The 23,255-nt window shown below is 46.5% G+C and overlaps 1 protein-coding gene across 1 annotated transcript in view; it reads right to left on the bottom strand.

The window, feature by feature from the left end:
- Positions 1-23,255, bottom strand: part of MYO1E (myosin IE) — a 395,564-nt gene that overhangs the window by 38,334 nt on the left and 333,975 nt on the right. The window contains 2 exon segments of the mRNA XM_033920720.1: positions 3,837-3,981; positions 13,486-13,584. Of these exon segments, the coding sequence (XP_033776611.1) occupies positions 3,837-3,981; positions 13,486-13,584 (244 nt within the window).

Below are 23,255 nucleotides of genomic sequence, written 5' to 3'. Positions count from 1 at the left end.
GGGGAGAGGGGCACCGGCACCTCTCTGCCCCCCCATGCCACACTTGCACCCTTCCTTCCCCACCCCTACCTCTTTAAATCTTTGCCAGTGCAAACAACTGTTCCAGCCTGCTGCTTGTGCCAGCTTGGCTCCCCTCTGAAAGCCAATGCACTGGTGTGCAGCAGACCGGAGAAGCTGCTTGCACTGGTGCACATTTAAAAAGAGTTATAGGGGGAAGGGAGGGTGCGAGTGTGGTGTGGGGAGCAGGGAAGGAATGGGGGGAAGGGGGCGCACAGAAGGAGGGGATAGGGCAGGGTAGGGTACCACCATCCTGGACACCTCCTATCCTCACAATGCTACTGGTAAAGCTTCTTTGTCAAATAGAAATCTCTCAAGTTGAGCAGGATCAAAGAACAACACCTATAAGGAAAACTTTACAAAACACATCTATAAGGAAAACTTTACAAAAAGAAACACCCACAGCTAAATTGCTTTTTGTGACTTTTGCCAATGAGGTACTGGTTCAGGGTGCTGGCCATTAAAGGTGCCAAAATTCCCAGCTACTGACTTCACTACCAGTGCCTCATCTGGTGCAACGATTACCATTTCTGTCCCTCCTCTCCCAGTGGGTTCAGTATTTCCAGTCTCTTTCTCCAGCCTATTCTACAGTATCACTCCCTCTCCCCCTCCTGCCACCACCTGTCTGCCTTGGTCCTGCAAACCTGCCAGCAGCAGCACCCTGAAAACATGCAGCCTCCAGCTAGCACCTGTGTGCTCCTTCATCCTGTCACCTGCCCACAGGAAATTGTTCATGTTTATTGAAAATTTTATATATTGCCTAGCTTCTTCAGATCACAATGGGATTACAAGTAAAAGAAACAATTAAAAGAAAAAGAACTTACCTTTCCTTTCAAGAACACTTTCCCAAAAGAAATAAAAAAGACAACTGTTTCCATATTGCAGAATCATCAATAAATTTCCTTCCCTTCCCCCCCATCAGAAGCATCAAATGCCTGACAAAAAAGTCAACTTTTAAGCAACTTTTTGAACTTCATTAAATTTGCCTCCTCTTGCAAATATTTTGGGAGTCCACTCCATAAATTTGGTGCTAAACAAAAGGATGCTCGCTCTTGTGTAGACTCCCATTGTGCCCTAGCCATCCTAAAATCTTGTACCGTTCTAAGAATTCTACTCAGTACATAAGGTACCACTAGGATACAGTCGCTTAAGTCTATATTCAGAACTTAAGTGGCCTGTAAAGATAGGACTGACTCTTATGAGGTCCCATTTATGTGGATACTATAGTTGGTTAATTGCTGAATATCAGCACTTAACTGGCCAAAGTGCCAATTCTGCCCTCAGAACGTCCCCAAAATGGCCGGCTTTCACTTAGGCACTAACTGCTAATTCCCAGCTGCAATAACTGGCTCCGAAGAAGTGATCTAACCAGGCAGTGGCCATTTCTGGCCAGTGAAATCATTTTGAATATCGACCAGTAAATATTCATCTTTAATTTTTTTTCCTTCTCTGATTCACTGATTGACAAAACTTGCAATACAGAATATAAATACTGTACTGTACTTTCTTTTCCATCCCATTACGTGAGCAGCTCTGCATGCAAATTAAATCGTACAAACAGCCTTCTGTACTGACTGATCAAACACTCAGGTCACATATACAGACACCTTATATCACCTTCATTCAGCATGCACTTCCTCACTTATAAATAATGCAGCACATAACACGTCTTCACTTTCATTAAAGAAATGCCTCTGTGGCCTACCACATTGCTCTTGAACTTAAACATGCATAAACCTCTGTTCTCAGCCAATCCCATTATATAAACAACTCTCTTTTGTGCTTATTCTTCACAGAGAACATATCCATGTTATTTGGCATCTTATGAGTCTTGCCTAGTAACCTAGCATTACCGTATTTTCGCGGATATAACGCGCACCCGTGTAAAACGCGCACACGGGTATAGCGCGCAGAAATCACGATGACATGTACAAAAACTTTTGTATACCGCGCTCAGGCATATAACGCGCATGATGCCCGACGCTCCTTTCGCCCGCCCTGACTTTCCGTGCGCTGTCCCGACTCTCCGTTCACCCCCCCTGACTTCCGTGCACTGCCCTGACTTTCCGTGCGCTGTCCCGACTCTCAGTTCACCCCCCCTGACTTCCGTGCACTGCCCCGACTTTCCGTGCGCTGTCCCGACTCTCCGTTCACCCCCCCTGACTTTCCGTGCACTGTCCTCCCTTGAAGTCCTGTCCCCCCTTGAAGGTCTGTCCCCATCCTGAAAGCCTGATGCCCCCCCCGACGTCCGATACATCCCCCCCCCCCGGCAGGACCACTCGCACCCTCACCCCGAAGGACCGCCGACTCCCCAACAATATCGGGCCAGGAGGGAGCCCAAACCCTCCTGGCCACGGCGACCCCCTAACCCCACCCCGCACTACATTACGGGCAGGAGGGATCCCAGGCCCTCCTGCCCTCGACGCAAACCCCCTCCCCCCAACGACCGCCCCCCCCCCAAGAACCTCCGCCCGTCCCCCAGCCGACCCGCGACCCCCCTGGCCAACCCCCACGACACCCCCACCCGCCTTCCCCGTACCTTTGTGTAGTTGGGCCAGAAGGGAGCCCAAACCCTCCTGGCCACGGCGACCCCCTAACCCCACCCCGCACTACATTACGGGCAGGAGGGATCCCAGGCCCTCCTGCCCTCGACGCAAACCCCCCTCCCCCCCCAACGACCGCCCCCCCCCAAGAACCTCCGACCGCCCCCCCCAGCCGACCCGCGACCCCCCTGGCCGACCCCCACGACCCCCCCACCCCCCTTCCCCGTACCTTTGGTAGTTGGCCGGACAGACGGGAGCCAAACCCGCCTGTCCGGCAGGCAGCCAACGAAGGAATGAGGCCGGATTGGCCCATCCGTCCTAAAGCTCCGCCTACTGGTGGGGCCTAAGGCGCGTGGGCCAATCAGAATAGGCCCTGGAGCCTTAGGTCCCACCTGGGGGCGCGGCCTGAGACACATGGTCGGGTTGGGCCCATGTGCCTCAGGCCACGCCCCCAGGTGGGACCTAAGGCTCCAGGGCCTATTCTGATTGGTCCACGCGCCTTAGGCCCCACCAGTAGGCGGAGCTTTAGGACGGATGGGCCAATCCGGCCTCATTCCTTCGTTGGCTGCCTGCCGGACAGGCGGGTTTGGCTCCCGTCTGTCCGGCCAACTACCAAAGGTACGGGGAAGGGGGGTGTGGGGGTCGTGGGGGTCGGCCAGGGGGGTCGCAGGTCGGCTGGGGGGCGGTCGGAGGTTCTTGGGGGGGGCGGTCGTTGGGGGGGGAGGGGGGTTTGCGTCGAGGGCAGGAGGGCCTGGGATCCCTCCTGCCCGTAATGTAGTGCGGGGTGGGGTTAGGGGGTCGCCGTGGCCAGGAGGGTTTGGGCTCCCTTCTTGCCCGATATTGTCGGGAAGTCGGCGGTCCTTCGGGGTGGGGGTGCGAGTGGTCCTGCCGGGGGGGGATGTATCGGACGTCGGGGAGTCGGCCGGGCAAGAGGGCTTGGGCTCCCTCTTGCTCCGATCGTGGATGCGGGTGCGGGTGGGAGCGCGTGCGAGCGGTCGTTCGGGGTGGGGGTGCGAGCGGTCCTGCTGGGGGGGTGAATCGGGCGTCGGGCGGGGTGGGAACTATGTTTAAAAACTTTTGTATACCGCGCTCAGGCATATAACGCGCGAGGGGTATGCGCGGTAGGTAAAAACGCGTATAACGCGCGCGTTATATCCGCGAAAATACGGTAATTTAAGTCTGAAATGCAAACCCTACCCATTCCCAGGGCTCAAAGGATCAAGCTGTTATACTCACTGATTCAGGTGCTTTAATGAAGAGTTTGGTTTTTCCAAGCTGGAATTGTTCAGGTTCTATGTTGACTGACTGGAGCAAGTGGAGAACCCCCTTTTTCTCTTCCCCTTTCCAGGAAGGCCATGTTTCATTAGTCAAAATAGCATATCTTAGAAAATGGAGAAAACAGGGAGTCAATGCCATTCAGATCCTACCCCGTGTTAGGGATAGGCTGTTTGAAACAAATGTTAGCAGCTCATACAATATGCACATAGTACAAGTTCTTCTTAGAGTGTGTACTATTTTCACATAGGAGGGAATTCTGCATAGGTCAGTCATAGGATCTGGGAAGATCCATGCTAAGCACAAATGCTAAAAAGGCTGATCAGGGTAGAATGGTCTTTATAGAATTCTAGCTCAACGCACATTTATAGCCCAACTTTGAGCGCAAACATTTACGCCTGCTAAGTAGAGCTGCCCGATTCAGGAAAAAATTTGATTCCATTCGATTCAATTCAGCCTATTGAATTGATTTTTCGATTCGATTCAATTCGATTTTCCTGCCCAATTGGGTGTTTTTTAAAAAATATTCTGGTGGGTTTATTTTATAGTCTCTTCACCCCTTTTATAGCCTCTTCACCCCCTTCACCCTCTCCTAACCACATTGGCGCCATGATGTAAACAAAATAAAGAAACAAAAAAGACTTTTCCACTCTGTTACATCCTACCTCACGTTTGGTGGTCTAACACCAGCTCTGGCAGGATACACGTTTCAAATCTGACATATTGTAATCACAAAACAGAAAATACAATTAGTTTTTCTACCTTTTGTTGTCTGGTCATTATTCAAATCTTGTTGATCCCAGGCTCTGGTTGTCTTCTGATAACTTGCTTGCCAGGGTCTCCTTCTTTCTTCTTTCTCCATGCTAACCATCCATCTGCCATCTCTGTCCTCCCCTTCAGTTTCCCTTCTCTCCCCCAGAGGTCTAGCATCTTTCCTTTTTTTTTGCCTCCCTCCACAGATCCACCTTTTCTTAACTACCCTTTCATCCAGCATCCCCACCACTCCAGGGTCCACCATCTCTCCCTTTCTGTTCCTTTCATCCCTAAATCCCATCTCTGTTCCTCTCCTCTGTTTTTAGACAGATTAGACGATTTCTTCCCCCCAAAGTCCGGCATATGAACGTCTCTTTGAACTCCCCCTCTTCCCTCCCTCCTCCGTGTACTTCTATACCAGGGCCCCCTCCACTGAACGTCCACCCCCCTGAAAGCCTACACCTCACCCCTTAAGGCCTGCACCCCATCCCTGAAGGCCAGCCTGTTCCTTCTGAAGGCCTGCATGTCCCCCCTGAAGGCCTGCACCCCACCCCTGAAGGCCAGCCTGTTCCCTCTGAAGGCCTGCACCCCACCCCTGAAGGCCTGCTTGTTCCCCCCTGAAGGCCTGAACCCCACCCCTGAGGGCCTGCATGTCCCCCCCCTGAAGGCCTACACCCCACCCCTGAAGGCCTGCCTGTCCCTTCTGAAGGCCTGTACCTACACTAGAAGGCTGCACCCCCCCGAAGGCCTGTACCCCCCTGTAAGGCTGCACCCCCCAAAAGCATGTACCCCTCTCCCCCCGGAAGGCTTACACCCCCCCACAAAGGACTACACCCCCCTCCCACGAAGGACTATACCCCCGTCTCCCAGAAGGCCTGCGTGTTCAACTTATCTAAATTCAGCAGCCTGCCCTGCAGAAGAAGATCGCCGCTGGCTCTAGCGATCTTTGTAAGCTGCCATACAATGTCTGAATCGTCTTCTCTCTGCCGCGGTCTCGCTCCTTCTCTGATGTCAGAGAAGAAGACAACGGAAAGAAGACAACTCGGACGTCGTATGGCAGCTTACAAAGATTGCTAGAGCCAGCGGCGATCTTCTGCAGGGCAGGCTGCTGAATTTAGATAAGTTGCTGCGGGGAAGCTGGCACTAGCGGGGAAGCCACTTCCTGACTGACCCTCCTCACTCGCCCTCTAAAGCAGGAGCGACAGGCCAGCAAGAGGCAGCTCTGCCGCTCCTGCTTGAGGGGGGAGGGTCATTCAACGAATCGGGAGGCCGATTTTTTTACGTGGTAAATCGATTCGAATCAATTCACCTGAAGTGAATCGGTGAATCGATTCGAATCGTGAATCGGGCAGTACTACTGCTAAGAGCTGGTGGAAATGTTTGAACCCAATTAATGGCAGTTAGGCATGAAAACACCAAAAGTCCAACAGGAGAAAAACCCACAGGTTCAATATCGTAAGGAAAACAGTGAGAATGGACAATGAGCATTCCACAAAGAAGTCAGTGATATAAAAAGTCTTGTTTATTCCAAAGTAGGGCATACAGGTATTCTATAACAGTGGTTCCCAACCCTCTCCTGGAGGACTACCAGGCCAGTCGGGTTTTCAGGATAGCTCTAATGAATATGCATGAGAGAGATCTGCATATAATGGAGGTGCCAGGCATGCAAATCTGCTCCATGCATATTCATTAGGGCTATCCTGAAAACCCGACTGGCCTGGTGGTCCTCTAGGAGAGGGTTGGGAACCACTGTTCTATAATACCACACCAAAATTCTGGGATAGCCCCTAACTCACCCATGGCCTCACTCTCTTTGGAGTTGTGCGTTATGAAATTTAGTCACACGTGTTATAGAATAGGACGTGGGGCAGATCCGCAAGCCTATTAATTGCTTGTTAATGCCAAATATTGCATATCACCATTTAGCCAATTATGATGCATGAGAATTTTTGATCCACATGCAAAATTGAGTGCCTAAGTCCCCTCATAGTGCGTGATCTTTCCCGATAGAATTCACATGCGTACATACACACTATTTTGAATGCACTCTCTTTAAGAAGAGCATGTGCTATAAGTGCATAGCACACTCTCTTAGTGACATTCATTTCCACATGAAAACAAACCTTCTTTGCAGGGCTTGGGCATGCCCAGCACTTACAAGTGATGCATTTAGGAGCAAGCATTCACGCCACATGGCATAAGTGGGTATGCTTAAATGCAGGCACTCAGATGTTGATGCTGACTTAGATTAATATTCTATAACAGAATCTGGGCACCCAGATGCCGTAATAGAATTGGTGCTGAAGAGTGCTCGACTTAGGTGCTAAATTTATAGTTTCGAGTTTTAGAATTGCTGTCAAAGTTTTACTCTGCATGTGAGGAGAGTAACATAACATAAAACTTTATTTCTCTCCCACAAAACCTTGCAGTTCACTGTGTACATCCACAGGGAACTACAAATTAATACATACAGTAATATTGGAAACAACTTATACATTCAAAAATTTCTTAAACAAATACGTTTTCAACAATTTCCTGAAATGTACGAATTGAGGTCAATAACAAATGAGTGTACAGTATTTCAGTCTCCCAACATGCTGCCCGGTAAGAAAGCATTCTGCTTAAGTATTTCTTATAAGTACAACCCCTAGCAGATGGAAATGTGAACAATGTTGAGTTATGCATCGAGCGAGCAGAATCTTTCAAGAGAAAATGATCCATTAAATAATTAGGTATGGAGCACCTTATAGCAAAAACAACTAAATTTAAAAATAATATAATGCAAGTTGCAAAAATAAGGCGATACATGGTCCGTTCATCTTAAATTAAAAATTACACATAAGGCAGTATTTTGAATCATATGTAACTTTTCAAGATATTTATGATAACCTGCCAGTAATCTAAAGCTGCCAAAACTAAATGTACCAGTAGTTGAAAGGCTGAATTTTCAAAATAAGATCTAATAGTGCGCAATTTCCATAATGCATGAAAGCCTTTTTAAACTACTGCATCCACTTGAGGTCCCATTGTTAAATTTCTATCTAACTGAACTCCTAGTATTTTTATGGTACATTCTAGAAGGGAAACCAGGCTTAAAATCCTACTTTTTCCTCTGATACCCTCCAGTCCAGAGGCTTATCCACCCGGCCCGGGCCCACCCATTTTAGTCTCAGGCTCATCCAGTAGCAGCACATCTACATCCCCAAGCCTCACCAGCTAAAAACTCCCCAAATCTCTCCTGCTGTGTACATTTTAGAGAGCCGATCTTCACCAACAGTGAGCACGGTGAGTGACATACGCCGTTCGCGCCAGCCCCACAGCCTTCCTTCTGACATACTCTGCCTATGCGGAAACAGGAAGTTGCATCAGAAGGAAGGCTGTGAGGCTGGTGTGAGCAGCGTATATCACTCATGCTGCTTGCTGCTGGTGAAAATCGTCTCTTTAAAAGGTATGTAGTGGCAGACTTGAGACACCGGGGTGCCTGGAGCCTGGAGCCTAGATCACCAGGGCAGGAGAGGGGCGGCCTGAGATATTGGAGTGCCAGGAGTGGGAGCTAGATTGTACTGCTAGTTCTTACTTTAGGTAGACTTTATAGAATTTAAGGGTAAGGTTATAGAATACTGACTACATGAAGTTATGCAAATTAGTACCAATTAAGTCCAATTAAGATCAATTGATTATTAGCACCAATTAGTAGCTAATTTGTCAATTAATTTATGCATCTAACTGTAGATATTCTGTGGGCTTGATATTCAGTGATATTTAGCTAGCTGGGAAAAGCTCTCGGCCAGCTGAATAGCACATAGTCAACTCTCCGCCAATTAATATCTCCCATTCAGAAGATAGCCCAATGAAATCCCAGCTGAAATCCCATTCAGAAGATAGCCCAGTGACTAGCTGTGTCGCACAACACAGCTGGTAACCACCAATACTCAGAAGTTCTCCTGCTAAGTTCAGTGGCCAAACAGACCCACCTCAAAAGCAGGTCTATCTTTGACCGCTAGGACTTAGCCAGCCAAATGATGAATTTGGCTTAGCCGGCTATGTCTCGGCTGGCTGAAAAAAAATCCCTGGAAATTCTATGCCGCTTGCCGAATATTGCCCCGACATTGAATTACTGGTTTCGCCACAGACCGTGGAAGACAGCTGGCTATTTCCCATGGTCTGAATATTGGACAATGTGTGTGCTAAGCATAAAATTGTGCAAACAAGATTACAGAGAGGGATAATTTGGGAATTTCCAAACCAAGCCTACTTTCGTCTTCATCCGAGTCCTACCTCCAGTTCTTTTGTCCTAATTTTGCCTCGTATTTTTATGCTTGTCTGTGAATACGAGTTCATTTCTGCATGAGGCCTGTTTAAAAACTTCTTTCTTCTGAGTTAACAGGGTTCTGATATGAATCAACTCCTTACTCCTTATCCTGATCTAATGAAATTGACACTGACTAAGTTCGGAACATTTGCACACTTATTTCTTCTCAGAAATTTAAAAAAATCAGAAGCAAAGAGAAGAACATTAATGTTCTAGCTTCATTAATGTTCTAGCTTCATTAATGTTCTAGCTTCATCACTTAATTGAATTTTTTGGGCATTCGTTTTTTTTTTTTTCTGATAGCGTTAACAAAATTTCCATATGCGATTGACTACGGAGTCAGAGTTCAAGCTCTAACAATTGTTCTGTTTTCTGTCTGTGTAGCTACAAAGAAACATCTTCAGAATAAATCTTATGTGCTTTCCTTAGACTTCTGAGAAAAATGTCACCACTGGCTATTCATTTCACAGCAAGGTCATATGTGTAAATGAGGCAGCACAGTTTGGCTTTTAGATTACTTATGCAGCATAACACATAGGCCATTCACAGTGACCTGGAGTTCTGCATAGAGCAATCAAAAGTTCTATTCAGTCCATGGCTCTCCCCATACTTGGTGGCTGCCAAGCAGTCTCTAAAGAAAACAAGGAGAGGAACGTGCATTTCCTGGCCATCCCTGGTCCAGCCCATTCTAACACAAACAGGATTCTGGTAGCCATTACTAAGAAAAGTGAATGTGAGCAAGAGGCTGAACTGAAGTCAAAAAGACTGCAAGATCATATGTGAAAAACTCAAAACACTAACCTCTAATTCTATAATATTGTGTAATATTCTATGTACTAATCATTTCTATAGTGCTATTAGACATAGAAGAGACAGTCCCTGCTCAAAAGAGCTTACAATCTAGTAAAGACAGACAACCTGGACAAGAAGGTATAAAGTGCTCAGGTGGAATGATAAGACAGATATTGGTGCTTAGCAGGTGGGTTGGAGTTTGGAATTGAAACAGATTCAAAGAAGTGGGCTTTGAGTCCGAATTTGAATACTGCCAGAGACTAAATTCAGTAAACGGTGCTCAAAAATCATTGGCACTGAATGCTGTTCTCAAAGAAGAGTGCCCATATAGAATAGCATTGAGTGACAATTTTAGCACCTCCCCACCCCGCTCAAATTTGGGTGCTAGGACTTATAGATCCTGAAACCAGGTGTAATTCCCAGTGCCCAATTTGGGCACACATCTCCAATATTCTATAACACTGTGCACAAATTTTAGGAATGCCCCTGACTCTCCCACGCACCTCCTATGGCCATAGAGACACTGTTCTAGAGTGTACAGCTCTAGAGTGTACAGTTCTAGAGTGTACAGGTTGCTTACTAGAAAAGCTGACTTGGGCAACCCCTTCCCTTGCCACGTTTAGCTCACTTAGAAGCCACCCATCACTGGCCCCTACCCTGGACAGTGGCATAATAAGGGGGATGTGGTCTTCCTAAGGGTGCGGCACTCCTCCTCCTCTCCGCGCCCCCGCTCCTCTCCTTGCCGCGCTTGTGCACCCCTGCCTTCCCCTGTACCTTTTTTACTTCCCCGGTGCAGGGTTGCTTGAAACTTGAAACTTGCCCTCGTTAGCATCGGCGCTCTCTCTGACATTACTTCTGGGACCTGCACCTAGGAATTGATGTCAAAGGGCGGGCCGACACCGATGTGGGCATACTGCTCACATCGGAGAAGTTAAAAAGGGATGGGGAAAGGGAAAGGGACGGGGAAGAGGGTTTGTGGCGCCACTCACCATTACTACCTCACTGGCCATAGAGCAGGGGTGTCAAACTCACACATACAGGGCCGAAATCTAAAACATAGGCTAAGTCCCTCCTCTGACGTACGGGACCGCAGCAGAGGGAACGTGCTGCTGAGGCTACGGCAGCCTGCTAGGATCGCTATAGCCGACCAGTGATCCTCTGCAGGCTGCTGTAATGTAAACCTACAGCTGATGCGGCACTTGTACCATCGGGCCAGCTTAAGTGCAAATTTGAAATGTCAGGCCAAATTTTATTACACTTGCCCGCAGGCCAGAGTTTGACATTCCTGCCCTAGAGGTACACTCTTGTGGGACATGGGGGGAAGAAGGGGTGGGGAAGGTGGAAGGGCCATGAAGGGGTGGAATCATGGAGAGGCAAGGCCAGGGGGCCCAGTGTACTTAGGTGCCTAGGGACTACCGAAGAATTAATCCTGCCATGGGTGCAATGGGCTATGATTCTGGGGAATTGGATTTGATTCCCATTTCCCACTGAAGCTCTTTGTGATTCTGGGCAAGTCATTTAACCTTCTATTGCAAAAACCTTCTATTTTGTACCTTCTAGGTACAAAAAGAAAACACCTTAGATTGTGAGCCCACTGGGGACAGAATCAGCACCTGCATATAATGTGTACAGCACTGCATACATCTAATAGCATTACAGAAATGATAAGTAGTAGTTGTAAGGAGTCATTTTACAAACATATATGTTGAAAAAAATGAATGGTATGGTAGCTTCTGTGTGGACGAGTTGGCACATATATGTGGATGTGGCAGTTTTGGACCTTCTATGTTTACACACTGACATTCCATGTGTAGCTGACCCATTTCACAAGCCTACATGTGATGCCAATTATTTATTTATTTTTAGTATTCATATACCCCTTATAGCCTAAATGATTTACATTCAGGTACTGAAGCATTTTTCCCTGTCTGTCCCAGTGGGCTCACACACTGTCTAATGTACCTGGGGCAATGGAGGATTAAGTGACTTGTCCAGTTTCACAAGGAGCAGTGTGGAATTTGAACCCACAACCTGTAGCTCTAACCATTGCGCCAAACACTGCTTTTATCCCGTGTGTAAAGCTCCTGCAGAAATGAGCACCTTAAAAAAAAAAACTATAGATGCCACTGAGCAGGTGTAAAAGCTAATATATATTCCTGTTCAAACACCACCCAAATAGAGCCCCCTTGAAATCTCTATGTAGTGTGGCTCTTCACATGTAAATAGAGGCTTTCTGAAATAGGATTTTACATGTGTTTGTGATATTTCCATGTGGAAATCATGTATAAGGCTTTTACAATAACCCCTTTATATATTTGTTTGGCTATGTTTGGCTATGAAGCCATCTGTGCAATGCGCGGCAGTGGCGAAAAGGGCGAATAAGATGCTAGGAATGATTAAGAAGGGAATCAAAAAAAGATTAGAGAAGGTTATCATGCTGCTGTACCGGGCCATGTTACGCCCTTACCTGGAATATTGCGTCCAGCACTGGTCGCTGTACATGAAGAAGGACACGAATTACTCGAAAGGGTCCAGAGAAGAACGACTAAAATGGTTAAGGGGCTGGAGGAGTTGCCGTACAGCGAGAGATCAGAGAAACTGGGCCTCTTCTCCCTTTAAAAGAGGAGACTGAGAGGGAACATGATCAAAACATTCAAGATACTGAAGGGAATAGACTTAGTAGATAAAGACAGGTTGTTCACCCTCTCCAAAGTAGGGAGAACGAGAGGCCACTCTCTAAAGTTAAAAGATTCCATACAAACGTAAGGAAGTTCTTCTTCACCCAGAGAGTGGTGGAAAATTGGAACACTCTTCTGGAGGCTGTTATAGGGGAAAACACCCTCCAGGAACATAAGAACATAAGAATTGCCGCTGCTGGGTCAGATCAGTGGTCCATTATGCCCAGCGGCGGCCCCCGGGTCAAAGACCAGTGCTCTAAAATGAGTCCAGCCTCACCTGTGTACGTCCCAGTTTAGCAGGAACTTGTCCAGTTTAGTCTTGAAACCCTGGAGGGTATTTTCCTCTACAACAGCTCTCTACCACACTCTGGGTGAAGAAGAACTTCCTTACGTTTGAACGGAATCTATCCCCTTTCAACCTTGGAGAGTGTGAACAATCTGTCTTTATCTACTAAGTCAGTATTTTGAATGTTTCGATCATGTCTCCTCTCTGTCTCCTCTTTTCAAGGGAGAAGAGGCCCAGTTAGACAAGTTCTTGCTGAACTGGAATGTATTCAGGTAGGACTGGTCTCAGTTAGGGCACTGGTCTTTGAAATCATCTACAATGATTTACATTAGCTAAGTGAAGCTGCCTGGAGTATTCCTTGGAGTAATACGTAGTTTAGCATTTTACAATAATGATTTATTTTCACTGGCTTTTTTTTTTTTTTTCTTACTAAAAACAGATTTACATACCATTCCAGAAAAATAATCATCTAACCTAGTGCCCAGTCTACATTCCCTTGTGATCTGTGGCATTCCTGGCCCATTTTTTGTTCCCATACATTTCATACTATTGACTGGAGGTTTGTTAATGCACACAGTTCAGCCAGAGTTAGCTCTCTTTGGAAGTCCCTTAGCAAAGCCTGGCCAACCTGCCCTCAATAATGGCTGAATAGCCAAAATAAAACTTATAAATAGTCACCATACATACCACATGGGATTTAAAACATCTGTAGAAGCAGAAAAATGGTGTCTTCCTTTTTTTATCCTATTGCAAAACATTCCAATAAATATGGTGCCAATGCCCTCTCACCTCTGTAAGAATTTCTTGAATACACGTCTGTAGGCATAGCCCGCTCTCCGTACTCGGATATTTTCCTTCAGCCCTAAATACTCTACCTGGTGTTTGACTCTGAAAGAAGAAAAGAAAAAGCAAATTTAAAATTTAAATCCCATTGGAGTCTGCTAGTGCACATGTACATAAGAACATAAGAATTGCCACTGCTGGGTCAGACCAGTGGTCCATCGTGCCCAGCAGTTCGCTCCTGCGGCAGCCCCTAGGTCAAAGACCAGTGCCCTAACTGAGACTAGCCCTACCTGTGTACGTTCCAAACAGAGTCCCCTTGAAATCTCTATGTAGTGTGGCTCTTCACATGTAAATAGAGGCTTTCTGAAATACCACAACTTTCGAGGGGGTGCTGAAAAGTTCTCAGCCTATCCAACCAGCTTCCTAAATTCTGAGCGTCATTTTGCCACTGTAGCTGAAAAGATTGTTACCTTATTTTGTTAAGTGCCCATCTGCAGAAACGAAATTCTGTGTTTTGACATTGTTTCAGATCATTGATTGAACTATATCCACAAAAAAAATAAATAAATTGACCCTGATGACTCCACAGAACAAAAATCCAAGAGCAACAAAAAACACTGTGGAGAAGTGATGTTCCTGATATCGACTTTATTGATAAATGAACTTGACAATCCACGTGAAAAACTCTAGGACCTATTCCACTGAAAACTTTGGACCCAACATGGTCCGTATTTTGACATGAATGTCTTCCTCAGGGATCTCTGGATGTTCTAAAATAAGAACTCGTGGATAATCTAATCAGTCCACATATGCTAGTCTGTAGTACCTCCACGTAAGTAAAAGGCTCTTTACTTACGTGGAGTTACTGCAGACTAGCATATTTGGACTGATTAGATTTCTGGCTGGCTAAATAGCACTGAATATTGGCGTCCAGAGGTCAGGCTGAAGTACAAAGGGAAAGGGCAAGTCTCAAAAGCAGCTTGACCTCTAGTAGTTGTTCCAGAAGACTACAACTAGGGGACATCAGTGCTCTGTTGATCATGATGCTGGAATACCCAACTTTATAAGTCCCCTAGAATTTACCAGGTAGGCCCAGGTGGAGTCTACAAGGCATAGGGAGGAGTTTGGTAAATAGGGAACCATCAGAGGGGCTACTGGAGAATTTGAAGCTGGGTGGCCATCAGATGGGGGTTATGGCAAAAGGGGGTCTTTGGGGGGATACTACTTCCTGGCTCCTTTAAGAAGCAGCTTGGGAGCACATTGTCATGGTTTGTGGCTCAATGCTCCTATGAAAGAAAATAGTATTTTTCAAAGAATAATGTGGCTTGCAATGTTCAATACAAACCATACTATTCAATGTACAAAGTAATAAGCATGCTTTGCATCTCATTACTATGTATCCTACAATAATGTAAGATATGTTATTACCCTTTAACAAGGGATAAATACATGCTAGGGACTTAATAACGACCCACCTCAATGAAACTATTGGCAGTCTCTCTTAATGCCTTGAAGAAAAAAATCAACGAAGATAACAGACACAGTAACATCCTATGAGATAACGACATGGATACAAGGTCAACACACACACATTCACCAAGATCATCTACACCTATCCTCCCCTCTTCACCCCCCAACTGCAATCATTCTCAAACACACACTTCAATCACACACAATGCCCTTTATCAATCTCTTATTCAGAATAATATGACAGCATAGGAAGACTCACACTATAACACAAAACAGTCTCACAGTACAGTTACAGCTAAATCATTTACAATATAATCTGCTAGAGTCAGCAATTAATTCATAGTGGATACCACTGCAAAGGGACTAGATTAGTAAAACTAGGATATACATATGATGAACCAAACTACAGTGTGGGTGGATGCTGTCCTATTATTAGCTACAAACATTTAATTTTTGAAACAAAAAAAGTTTTAACGGCTTTTTTTGAAAACATTAAAGTTTAGTATAAATCGCAATTGAGTTGGCAAAGCAGCCTGGTTAGAAAAGAAAATAGTAAATAACTTTTTGAAATGATCCCCTTAGGACTGGAGAATTGCAATAACAGTGCATTATGCACATTATAGTGTTACATGTCATAATGCCTCTGTAATGCTCCATGGTTCATCCTCACCTTCAGTACTGCATTCAGTTCTGGTCGCCTTATCTCAAAAAGATATAGTAGAACTAGAAAAATTTCAAAGAAAAGTGACCAAGTTGATAAAAGGGATGGAACTCCTCTTCTATGAGGAAAGACTAAAACAGTTAGGGCTCTTCAGCTTGGAAAAGAGATGGCTGAGAGGAGATATGATAGAAGTCTACAAAATCCTGAGTGGTATAGAATGGGTACAAGTGGATCGATTTTTTACTCCATCAAAAATTACAAAGACTAGGAGACACTCAAGCTCTGGAACGCACTGTCAGAGAATGTGGTAAGTGCAGTTAATGTAGCTGGTTTTAAAAAAGGTATGGATAGGTTCCTGGGTGAAAGTCCATAGTCTGCTATTGAGACAGACAAGGGGGAAGCCATTTCTTGCCCTGAATTGGTAGCATGGAAAGTTGCTACTACGTAGGTTTTTGCCAGGTATTTGTGACTTGTATTGGCCACCATGAAGTTGAGATACTGGGCTAGATGGACCAGTAAGGCTATTCTTGTGTTCTTATATAAATACTAAATTGTTTATGTATTGGGGAATCAAACCATACAATATCTTAAACAGTAGACAACATAGTTTAAACATTATTCTAGCCTTCGTTGGGAGCCAGTGTAAAGCATTAGATAAGTTACACTGTTCATCCACTCCAGTCAGATATGGAACTGATGATGGCTTGCAAGTGGAGCCATATTAATCATGGCCCATCATTGTAACTTCCATGTAATGAAATATTGTGGTAGAAATTGTCAAACCATACTGTAGCCAACATCCTATCTGCCAATATTGCTGCACAAATAAAAAAATAATAACAGCTATGAAATGCTTCATAAGAGTTATACAATTCAGAGACAGCTATGAAAGAAACTCTATCATCATGCAATACCAGAACCCACTGCCTAAGGACACGAGTCAAACCATTTTCAATGAGTCTTCAAATTCTTGCAACATGGCTGGGTCCATATGATCCTATGTCCCTCCCACAATGCATTTTGCATTTTGTTGCATTATGTTGCATTTTGGTGGCTTTTGCAGACCAAAAGAAGATTTTGCAACTCCAGTGCTGTAGAACACTTTATTGTCACATACTGCAAGTGAGGGGAAAACTTCTTGACTGGTAATTTGAATACTGTCAGCAATACTTGGGGATGATATGTGGTTATAAGCAAGACTACATGATGTTTGGCTGCCTATATGGTTGGCATGATGGAGATTTGACAATCAGCATTTAAGCATATGTATATAAGAACATAAGAATTGCCATACTGGGACAGTCCGAAGGTCCATCATGCCCAGTATCCTGTTTCCAACAGTGGCCAACCCAGGTACCAAGTACCTAGCTAGAGCCCAAGTATTTTATGCTGCTTATCCTAGGAATAAGCAAGGGTTTGGAAGGTGCTCCTTGAGCCTGTTTAAAGAGCTTGTCAAAGATGATGGCAAGAAGTGAAGGAATAAAAGTTTCAATACAATGCAACATGTTGGTCCCTTCATGCACCCTCCAGCATAACAAGTATGCACGCCTATCCCTCTGTTTCTATAGGAGAGATCTGCCCCTTCCTCATTCAATTTATGGATGCCTGTGGCCTGTTCTGCTGACTGATGCATTTCTCAAAATCTTCTATGCACTGCTCTTATAAGCACTACACTTCTCCATCCATATTCGCGGGGGTTAAGGGCAAAGCAGCCCGTGAATAACTGATTTTTATCATATTCGCAGTATTGTGGTTAAACCCCTTGCGAATACCGTGAAATCGCAAATAAAACTTATTTTTGATATTTGTGATTGTTTTAAAAAACCCAAGTTATGTATTGCAGTTCTTGTATTGTACTGGAGAGGCAATACTGTACCAGATATGGGCAGTGTCTCTGGTTTGCTGAACTTTTCTCTCTGCACTCCCCAGCAACAACAGCAGGATTAATTAGGCACACAAGTTTCTCTAGTTTGCCCAACCACGCTGAAGCAAGTGCTGAAAAAAAGCGCCAAACTTTTTCTTGGCACTACAAGTTGACGTCATTCGGGAAGTGGAGCCAGCAAGGTAAAAAACGCTAATAAAACAACATATAATATTCACATTTCATGATAATCTGATATTGATATTGCTACATCAAATTTCAACTCCTGACATCATAAACATTTCTCAATCCTAGGGGGCAGAGCCGAGCCTAAACTAGGTCAATGACTTCCCTTCAAATATCACATGAAAGCATCTACAAATAGTTGCACTTTTAGTTGTTTCTAGCTGTGTTGTTCAAATTTCCACTTCCTTTTGGATTCTCCTTGTACTTGAAGTATATCTTTGATCAATTGTAGCTCCTGTAATATCTCCATCTAATCCCGAGTTGCCCCCATTTTCTCTAGAGAGACTCGTTCAGTTTTATAACAGAGAAGATGTGGGGAAGGAACTGTTACACATCAACCATAGAATGAGATTTTACTTTTTATTTTTTACCCATTTGATATTTTTATTTACTAATAATTTGAAATATTATCCTTGAGTCTAAGTTAATCATATATGGTTCTTCAGTTTTCTATGTTTTTAAATATATGCATTGTTTGTTTTAATTTTAATAAGTTAGTAATTTCTGATTTGAGGTCTGTCAGTTCCTTATGTTAGTATCACATATTTTAAAATAATATTTTGATGTTATTCAGTATTATTGTTGTATATACATTTTTAATGTTAATTCTTCAGTTTTCCATGTTTTTTTTACATATATGCATAGTTTGTTATAATTTCAATCATTTCAATAGGTCAGTCATCACTGTTTTGAGGTCTGTCAGTCAGTTCTTGATGTTAGTTTTATATTTATTATATTTTTTAATATGTTTAAATGATTTTTATTGAACCAAGATAGATATACAATCAACCAATCTTTCAGATAAACAAAGCTCAAATTATTTTCAAATATACAAACAACCCTCACCACTCCCCTCCCCAGTGCGGAGTCCACTACTATCAGAACAAGAAACCAAACAATGTACTAAAAAGTAAAACAAAGGGAAGAATAGGAAGAATCACCCAATCAACAATTCAAAATCCAACTCTTGGCCACAGGAGTCATAGTGCTCCAGAAGGGTTCCCAGGTAGCTGTAAAGCAACAATCATGGGCAGAAGATAAGTCCGGGACAGTCCGACGTTTCCAAGCAAGCAAAGTAATCATCTGGATCCTCCACAAGGAAAGCGTAGGAGCTTCCGGCTCCAACCATTGTAGTAGAATACATTTGAGGGCAGACAGAACAGACCACTGCAAGAAAGCTCTCGTGCCAGGCTGTCGAGGGTGATGAGGTGGAGAGACTCAAAATAGAAGTTCAGGTGTAAAACGGATAGTCATCCTCCAAATGCATCCAATAAATGTGAACAGGCTAGTCCAAAAAACTTGAACCGCAGGGCAAGAGCAAAACATGTGGCCAAGAGTAGCTTCCAAATGTCTACATTTATCACAAACTGCAGAGGGGCGAAACTTTGCTCTATACGCCTGCTTGGGTGAAACATAAAGCCGGAATAACAATTTATGTTGCATTTTGGCGGCTTTTGCAGCAGGGGAGCGGGTGAGGCGGTTGTTGCAGCAGGAGAGCGGGTGAGAGGAGGCAGGCGAAGGAGAAGGAAGGGGACGGTGCGAGCGGGTAGCGGCGAGAGTTAGCTCCGCCCACCCGCACCGCGTCACCACCGACGTCAGCGCCCGGACTCCCCCCTTAATAGGAAGGGAGCCCCGGGCGAAGAAAGCAGCCGCGAGGAGGGAAGCTGAGTGAGAGGTGGCTTTTGCAGCAGGGGAGCAGGTGAGGCGGCTGTTGCAGCAGGAGAGCGGGTGAGAGGAGGCAGGCGAAGGAGAAGGAAGGGGACGGTGCGAGCGGGTAGCGGCGAGAGTTAGCTCCGCCCACCCGCACCGCGTCACCACCGACGTCAGCGCCCGGACTCCCCCCTTAATAGGAAGGGAGCCCCGGGCGAAGAAAGCAGCCGCGAGGAGGGAAGCTGAGCGAGAGGCGGCTTTTGCAGCAGGGGAGCGGGTGAGGCGGCTGTTGCAGCAGGAGAGCGGGTGATAGGAGGCAGGCGAAGGAGAAAGAAGGGGACGGTGCGAGCGGGTAGCGGCGAGAGTTAGCTCCGCCCACCCGCACAGCGTCACCACCGACGTCAGCGCCCGGACTCCCCCTTAATAGGAAGGGAGCCAACGGCGCGCAGCCGTTCGGCGCGCGGCGAAGGCGAGCGGCAAAGGCGAGCGGCAAAGACGCTCGCCTTAGCGAGAGCGCCTTTGCGAAGGAGCCTTGCGAGGGAGACAGAAACACCAAGAAATCACCTTCTTTTCTCTTTTCTCTCTGCAGGAGCACACCAGCACTTTACGAGAGCGATGGAGGACCCAGGATCCCAGAGGTACTTTCCGGTATACTGCACAGAGTGCAATATGTACGACTACCTCCCTTTGGGAAGGCGGGAGTACATATGCAGTCGGTGTCAGGAACTGGAAAGCCTGAGGATGGAGGTCGGCAGATTGAGGGTCAGGGTTCAGGAACTGGAGGGACTGCGCACCACAGAGGAGACGAGCTGGTCTACCCAGAACACAGACGGAGCAGGCCCCATTGTGGACCAGGTGAGGGACCTTGAGAGATTCATCGAGGAGGCCTATAGGAAGGTGGAGAAACTCCTGGCAAATCTAGTGCGACCGTACAAGAAACGCCAAATTATTACCTCCATCCGCGACGCTAGGGGAACTCGACATGCTGGGGAGGGCCAAATAGCGGAACAGTTTGTCAAGTATTATGAGACCCTGTATGGTAAACGACCACTGGACGAGAATGCCCTCGGGGATTTTTTCAGGGGCTTATCGTTACCGCGCCTGGAGGAGGATCAGGCTGCCTCGTTGAGTCAGCCCATTTCCGAAGCTGAACTCCGTGCCACTATCCGGTCCCTCAAACTAGCGAAAGCACCCGGGCCGGATGGGTTTGGACCTGAATACTATCGCATTCTCGAAGATCTCGTAGCGCAGCCCTTGGGCGCAATGTATAACGAGGTGGCGCGGACGGGTGGTTCCTTTCAGGATAACATGGCACACATAGTCCTGCTCCCAAAGCCGGGTAAAGACCCGGATTTGGTGGGGTCGTTTCGTCCAATTTCACTCCTGGATCAGGATATTAAACTCTTGGCCGCGACTATGGCGCGGCGCCTGAATAGTTTTCTCCCCGATCTCATTCACCCCGACCAGGTCGGATTCGTACCGGGCCGTTACGCCTCCATGAACCTGCTGAGGGTACTGGGGGCAATTCATGACAGGGTTGGCCGTGGTGGCCAGGAGGCGGTGGCAGGCTTGGACATGGAGAAAGCATTTGATAGCATCTCCTGGGATTATCTCTTCTGGGTCCTGCGTAGGGGTGGTTTCCGGGGCGAGTTTTTGGCCTGGGTGACGGCTCTGTACCATAACCCCAGGGCGCGATTACTTATAAATGGGGGTCTCACTGCGGATTTTGGTTTGCAGAGAGGTACGAGGCAGGGCTGCCCTCTTTCCCCACTCCTCTTTCTTTTGGCCATAGAGCCGCTCGCGGCTAAGATCAGGCAGGATGAAAATCTTACGGGCATTGTAGTACGGGGACAGGAATGTAAAATCAGCTTGTTTGCGGACGACATCTTACTTTATATGGATCAGGTCCCCCTCCATCTGCCCAGAGCTTTGGCGGTGATTCGAGCATTCGGTGCACTGTCGGGTTTACAGGTTAACTGTAGCAAGTCGGAACTCCTGATGCTAACAGGACGCCAAGCGGAGCCGTGGCATGCGGTGTTGCCAATAGCACCCACGACCAAACCAATGCGATATCTAGGCATATATCTCAGCACTGACCTGCCTACACTTTATAATGCAAATATTCGCCGCCCGCTCGAGGCGATAGGAAAGCTGTGTCAGACCTGGCAGGAACTGCCGTTGGGAATCTTGGGAAGGGTGGCCCTAGTGAAAATGGTTTTAGTACCGAAACTCTTGTATCCCTTACAGACTATGCCGCTATGGCTTACCAGGCGGGATGAACTTGCTTTTAAAACTACAATCTCCCGTTTCATTTGGAGGTCCCGAGCTCCTCGGATCGCGTTGTCCAAACTTACCTTGGATAAATCGTTGGGGGGACTAAATGTCCCGGACATTCGGCTCTATAATGTAGCGTCCCTCTTCCGATGGATTCACGAGGGTTACACTGGGTGCTTTCGCTACTCCCCCCAGGGATGGTTGGCGGGCTGGAGTTCCCCTTTTCACTTCATGAATATATTACACCGACAGGACGATCCGGGGAGACGATATGTGGTTAGTTTCCGATTTCTACGCCCGTTTCGGTTGGCGTGGCGCTGGTGGCGGCGTAGACAGCAATTACCACATGACACATCTCCCTTTATCCATTTGGGGGGAAATTCCAGGTTCCAGCCGGGCTGGGGTAGAACTGTCTTTCGGCAGTGGGCGGCTCGGGGCTGCACGATGATGGAGGATATACTTGAACTGTCCTCTGCCGGGTTCCCCTCCTTTCAGCACATACGGGACGCGTGGGGTCTTCCCCAACATTACTTGTTTTCTTATTTTCAAATACGCCACTACTGGGACGTTAAACGTAGAGGAGGCACTGGGGTCTGGGACAAGGGCCCTTTGGATACCCTTTTTTCGGCCACACCGTCTGTAACCAACTCCCTTGCGCACTGGTATCGAGTCCTCAAATCGTCCCTCTCTCTGTCGGTACTTTCTCCTGTGCGCGCTTCCTGGGCTCGGGAATTGGGACAGGATATTTCTGAACCACAGTTCGTGGCCTGCTTTGCTACTTTATACTCATACACTAAATCTGCAGATTTTCAAGAACTACAGTTTAAGATCCTTCACCGTGCCTATTTCACGGCCCAGCGGGGGGCGCGCATGGGATTATGGGATAGTGGTTTCTGTGTCAAGTGCAAGAATAAAGCAGGCACATATCTCCATTCTTTTCTGGAGTGCCCCCGACTGAGTGTCTGGAGGGAGGCTCTCTCCCTAATGGAACGAGCTGTACAGCACGAGGTTGAATGGGACTATGGGTTTCTTCTCCTGGGTCTGCAGACCTCTCTCCAGGATCAAGGTTTTACCACACCCCAATGTAGATTCTTTTATAATGTTGTTCTTGTAGTCAAGAAGCTGATCTTAACTTATTGGACGGCCGAGGAGCCCCCCCCGATACCTCACTGGAGGAGTAGACTCCGGGAAATGGCCCGGTTTGAACTTCAATCTTATGCTAGATCGCTGAGCGTGTTCAAGCAGCACTACGTTGGCTTATGGGTGCGGCTGCGGGACCTGTTGCCATCCCAAGAACAGGAGGGGGAATTGGAGCTCGCCTAACCTAGCTTGGTTTTATTCTGCAATACTTCGGCTGGGCCCTTGATATATACCCCAAACATTCATCTTCTTTCTCTGCTATTCTTTGGTGTCCTGGGAGGGGGGGAAGGTGGGGGGTGGGAAGGGAGATGACTGGGGATATGAGTGGAAAGTCTGAAGGGTGTGGATGTTGTTGTCTGTGAATGGTATTTTGAGCTATGTGTGGTTGTGTGGGATTTCTATAGGGTCTATATTAAAACACAGTGGGAGATCGCTGTCCAGGATGGGCGGCCTATTCATCTTTGTTGCTCTTTA

Source organism: Geotrypetes seraphini, chromosome 14 (assembly GCF_902459505.1).
Source record: "Geotrypetes seraphini chromosome 14, aGeoSer1.1, whole genome shotgun sequence".
Lineage (NCBI taxonomy): Eukaryota > Metazoa > Chordata > Amphibia > Gymnophiona > Dermophiidae > Geotrypetes > Geotrypetes seraphini.
This window is presented reverse-complemented; position numbering and strand designations above follow the sequence as displayed.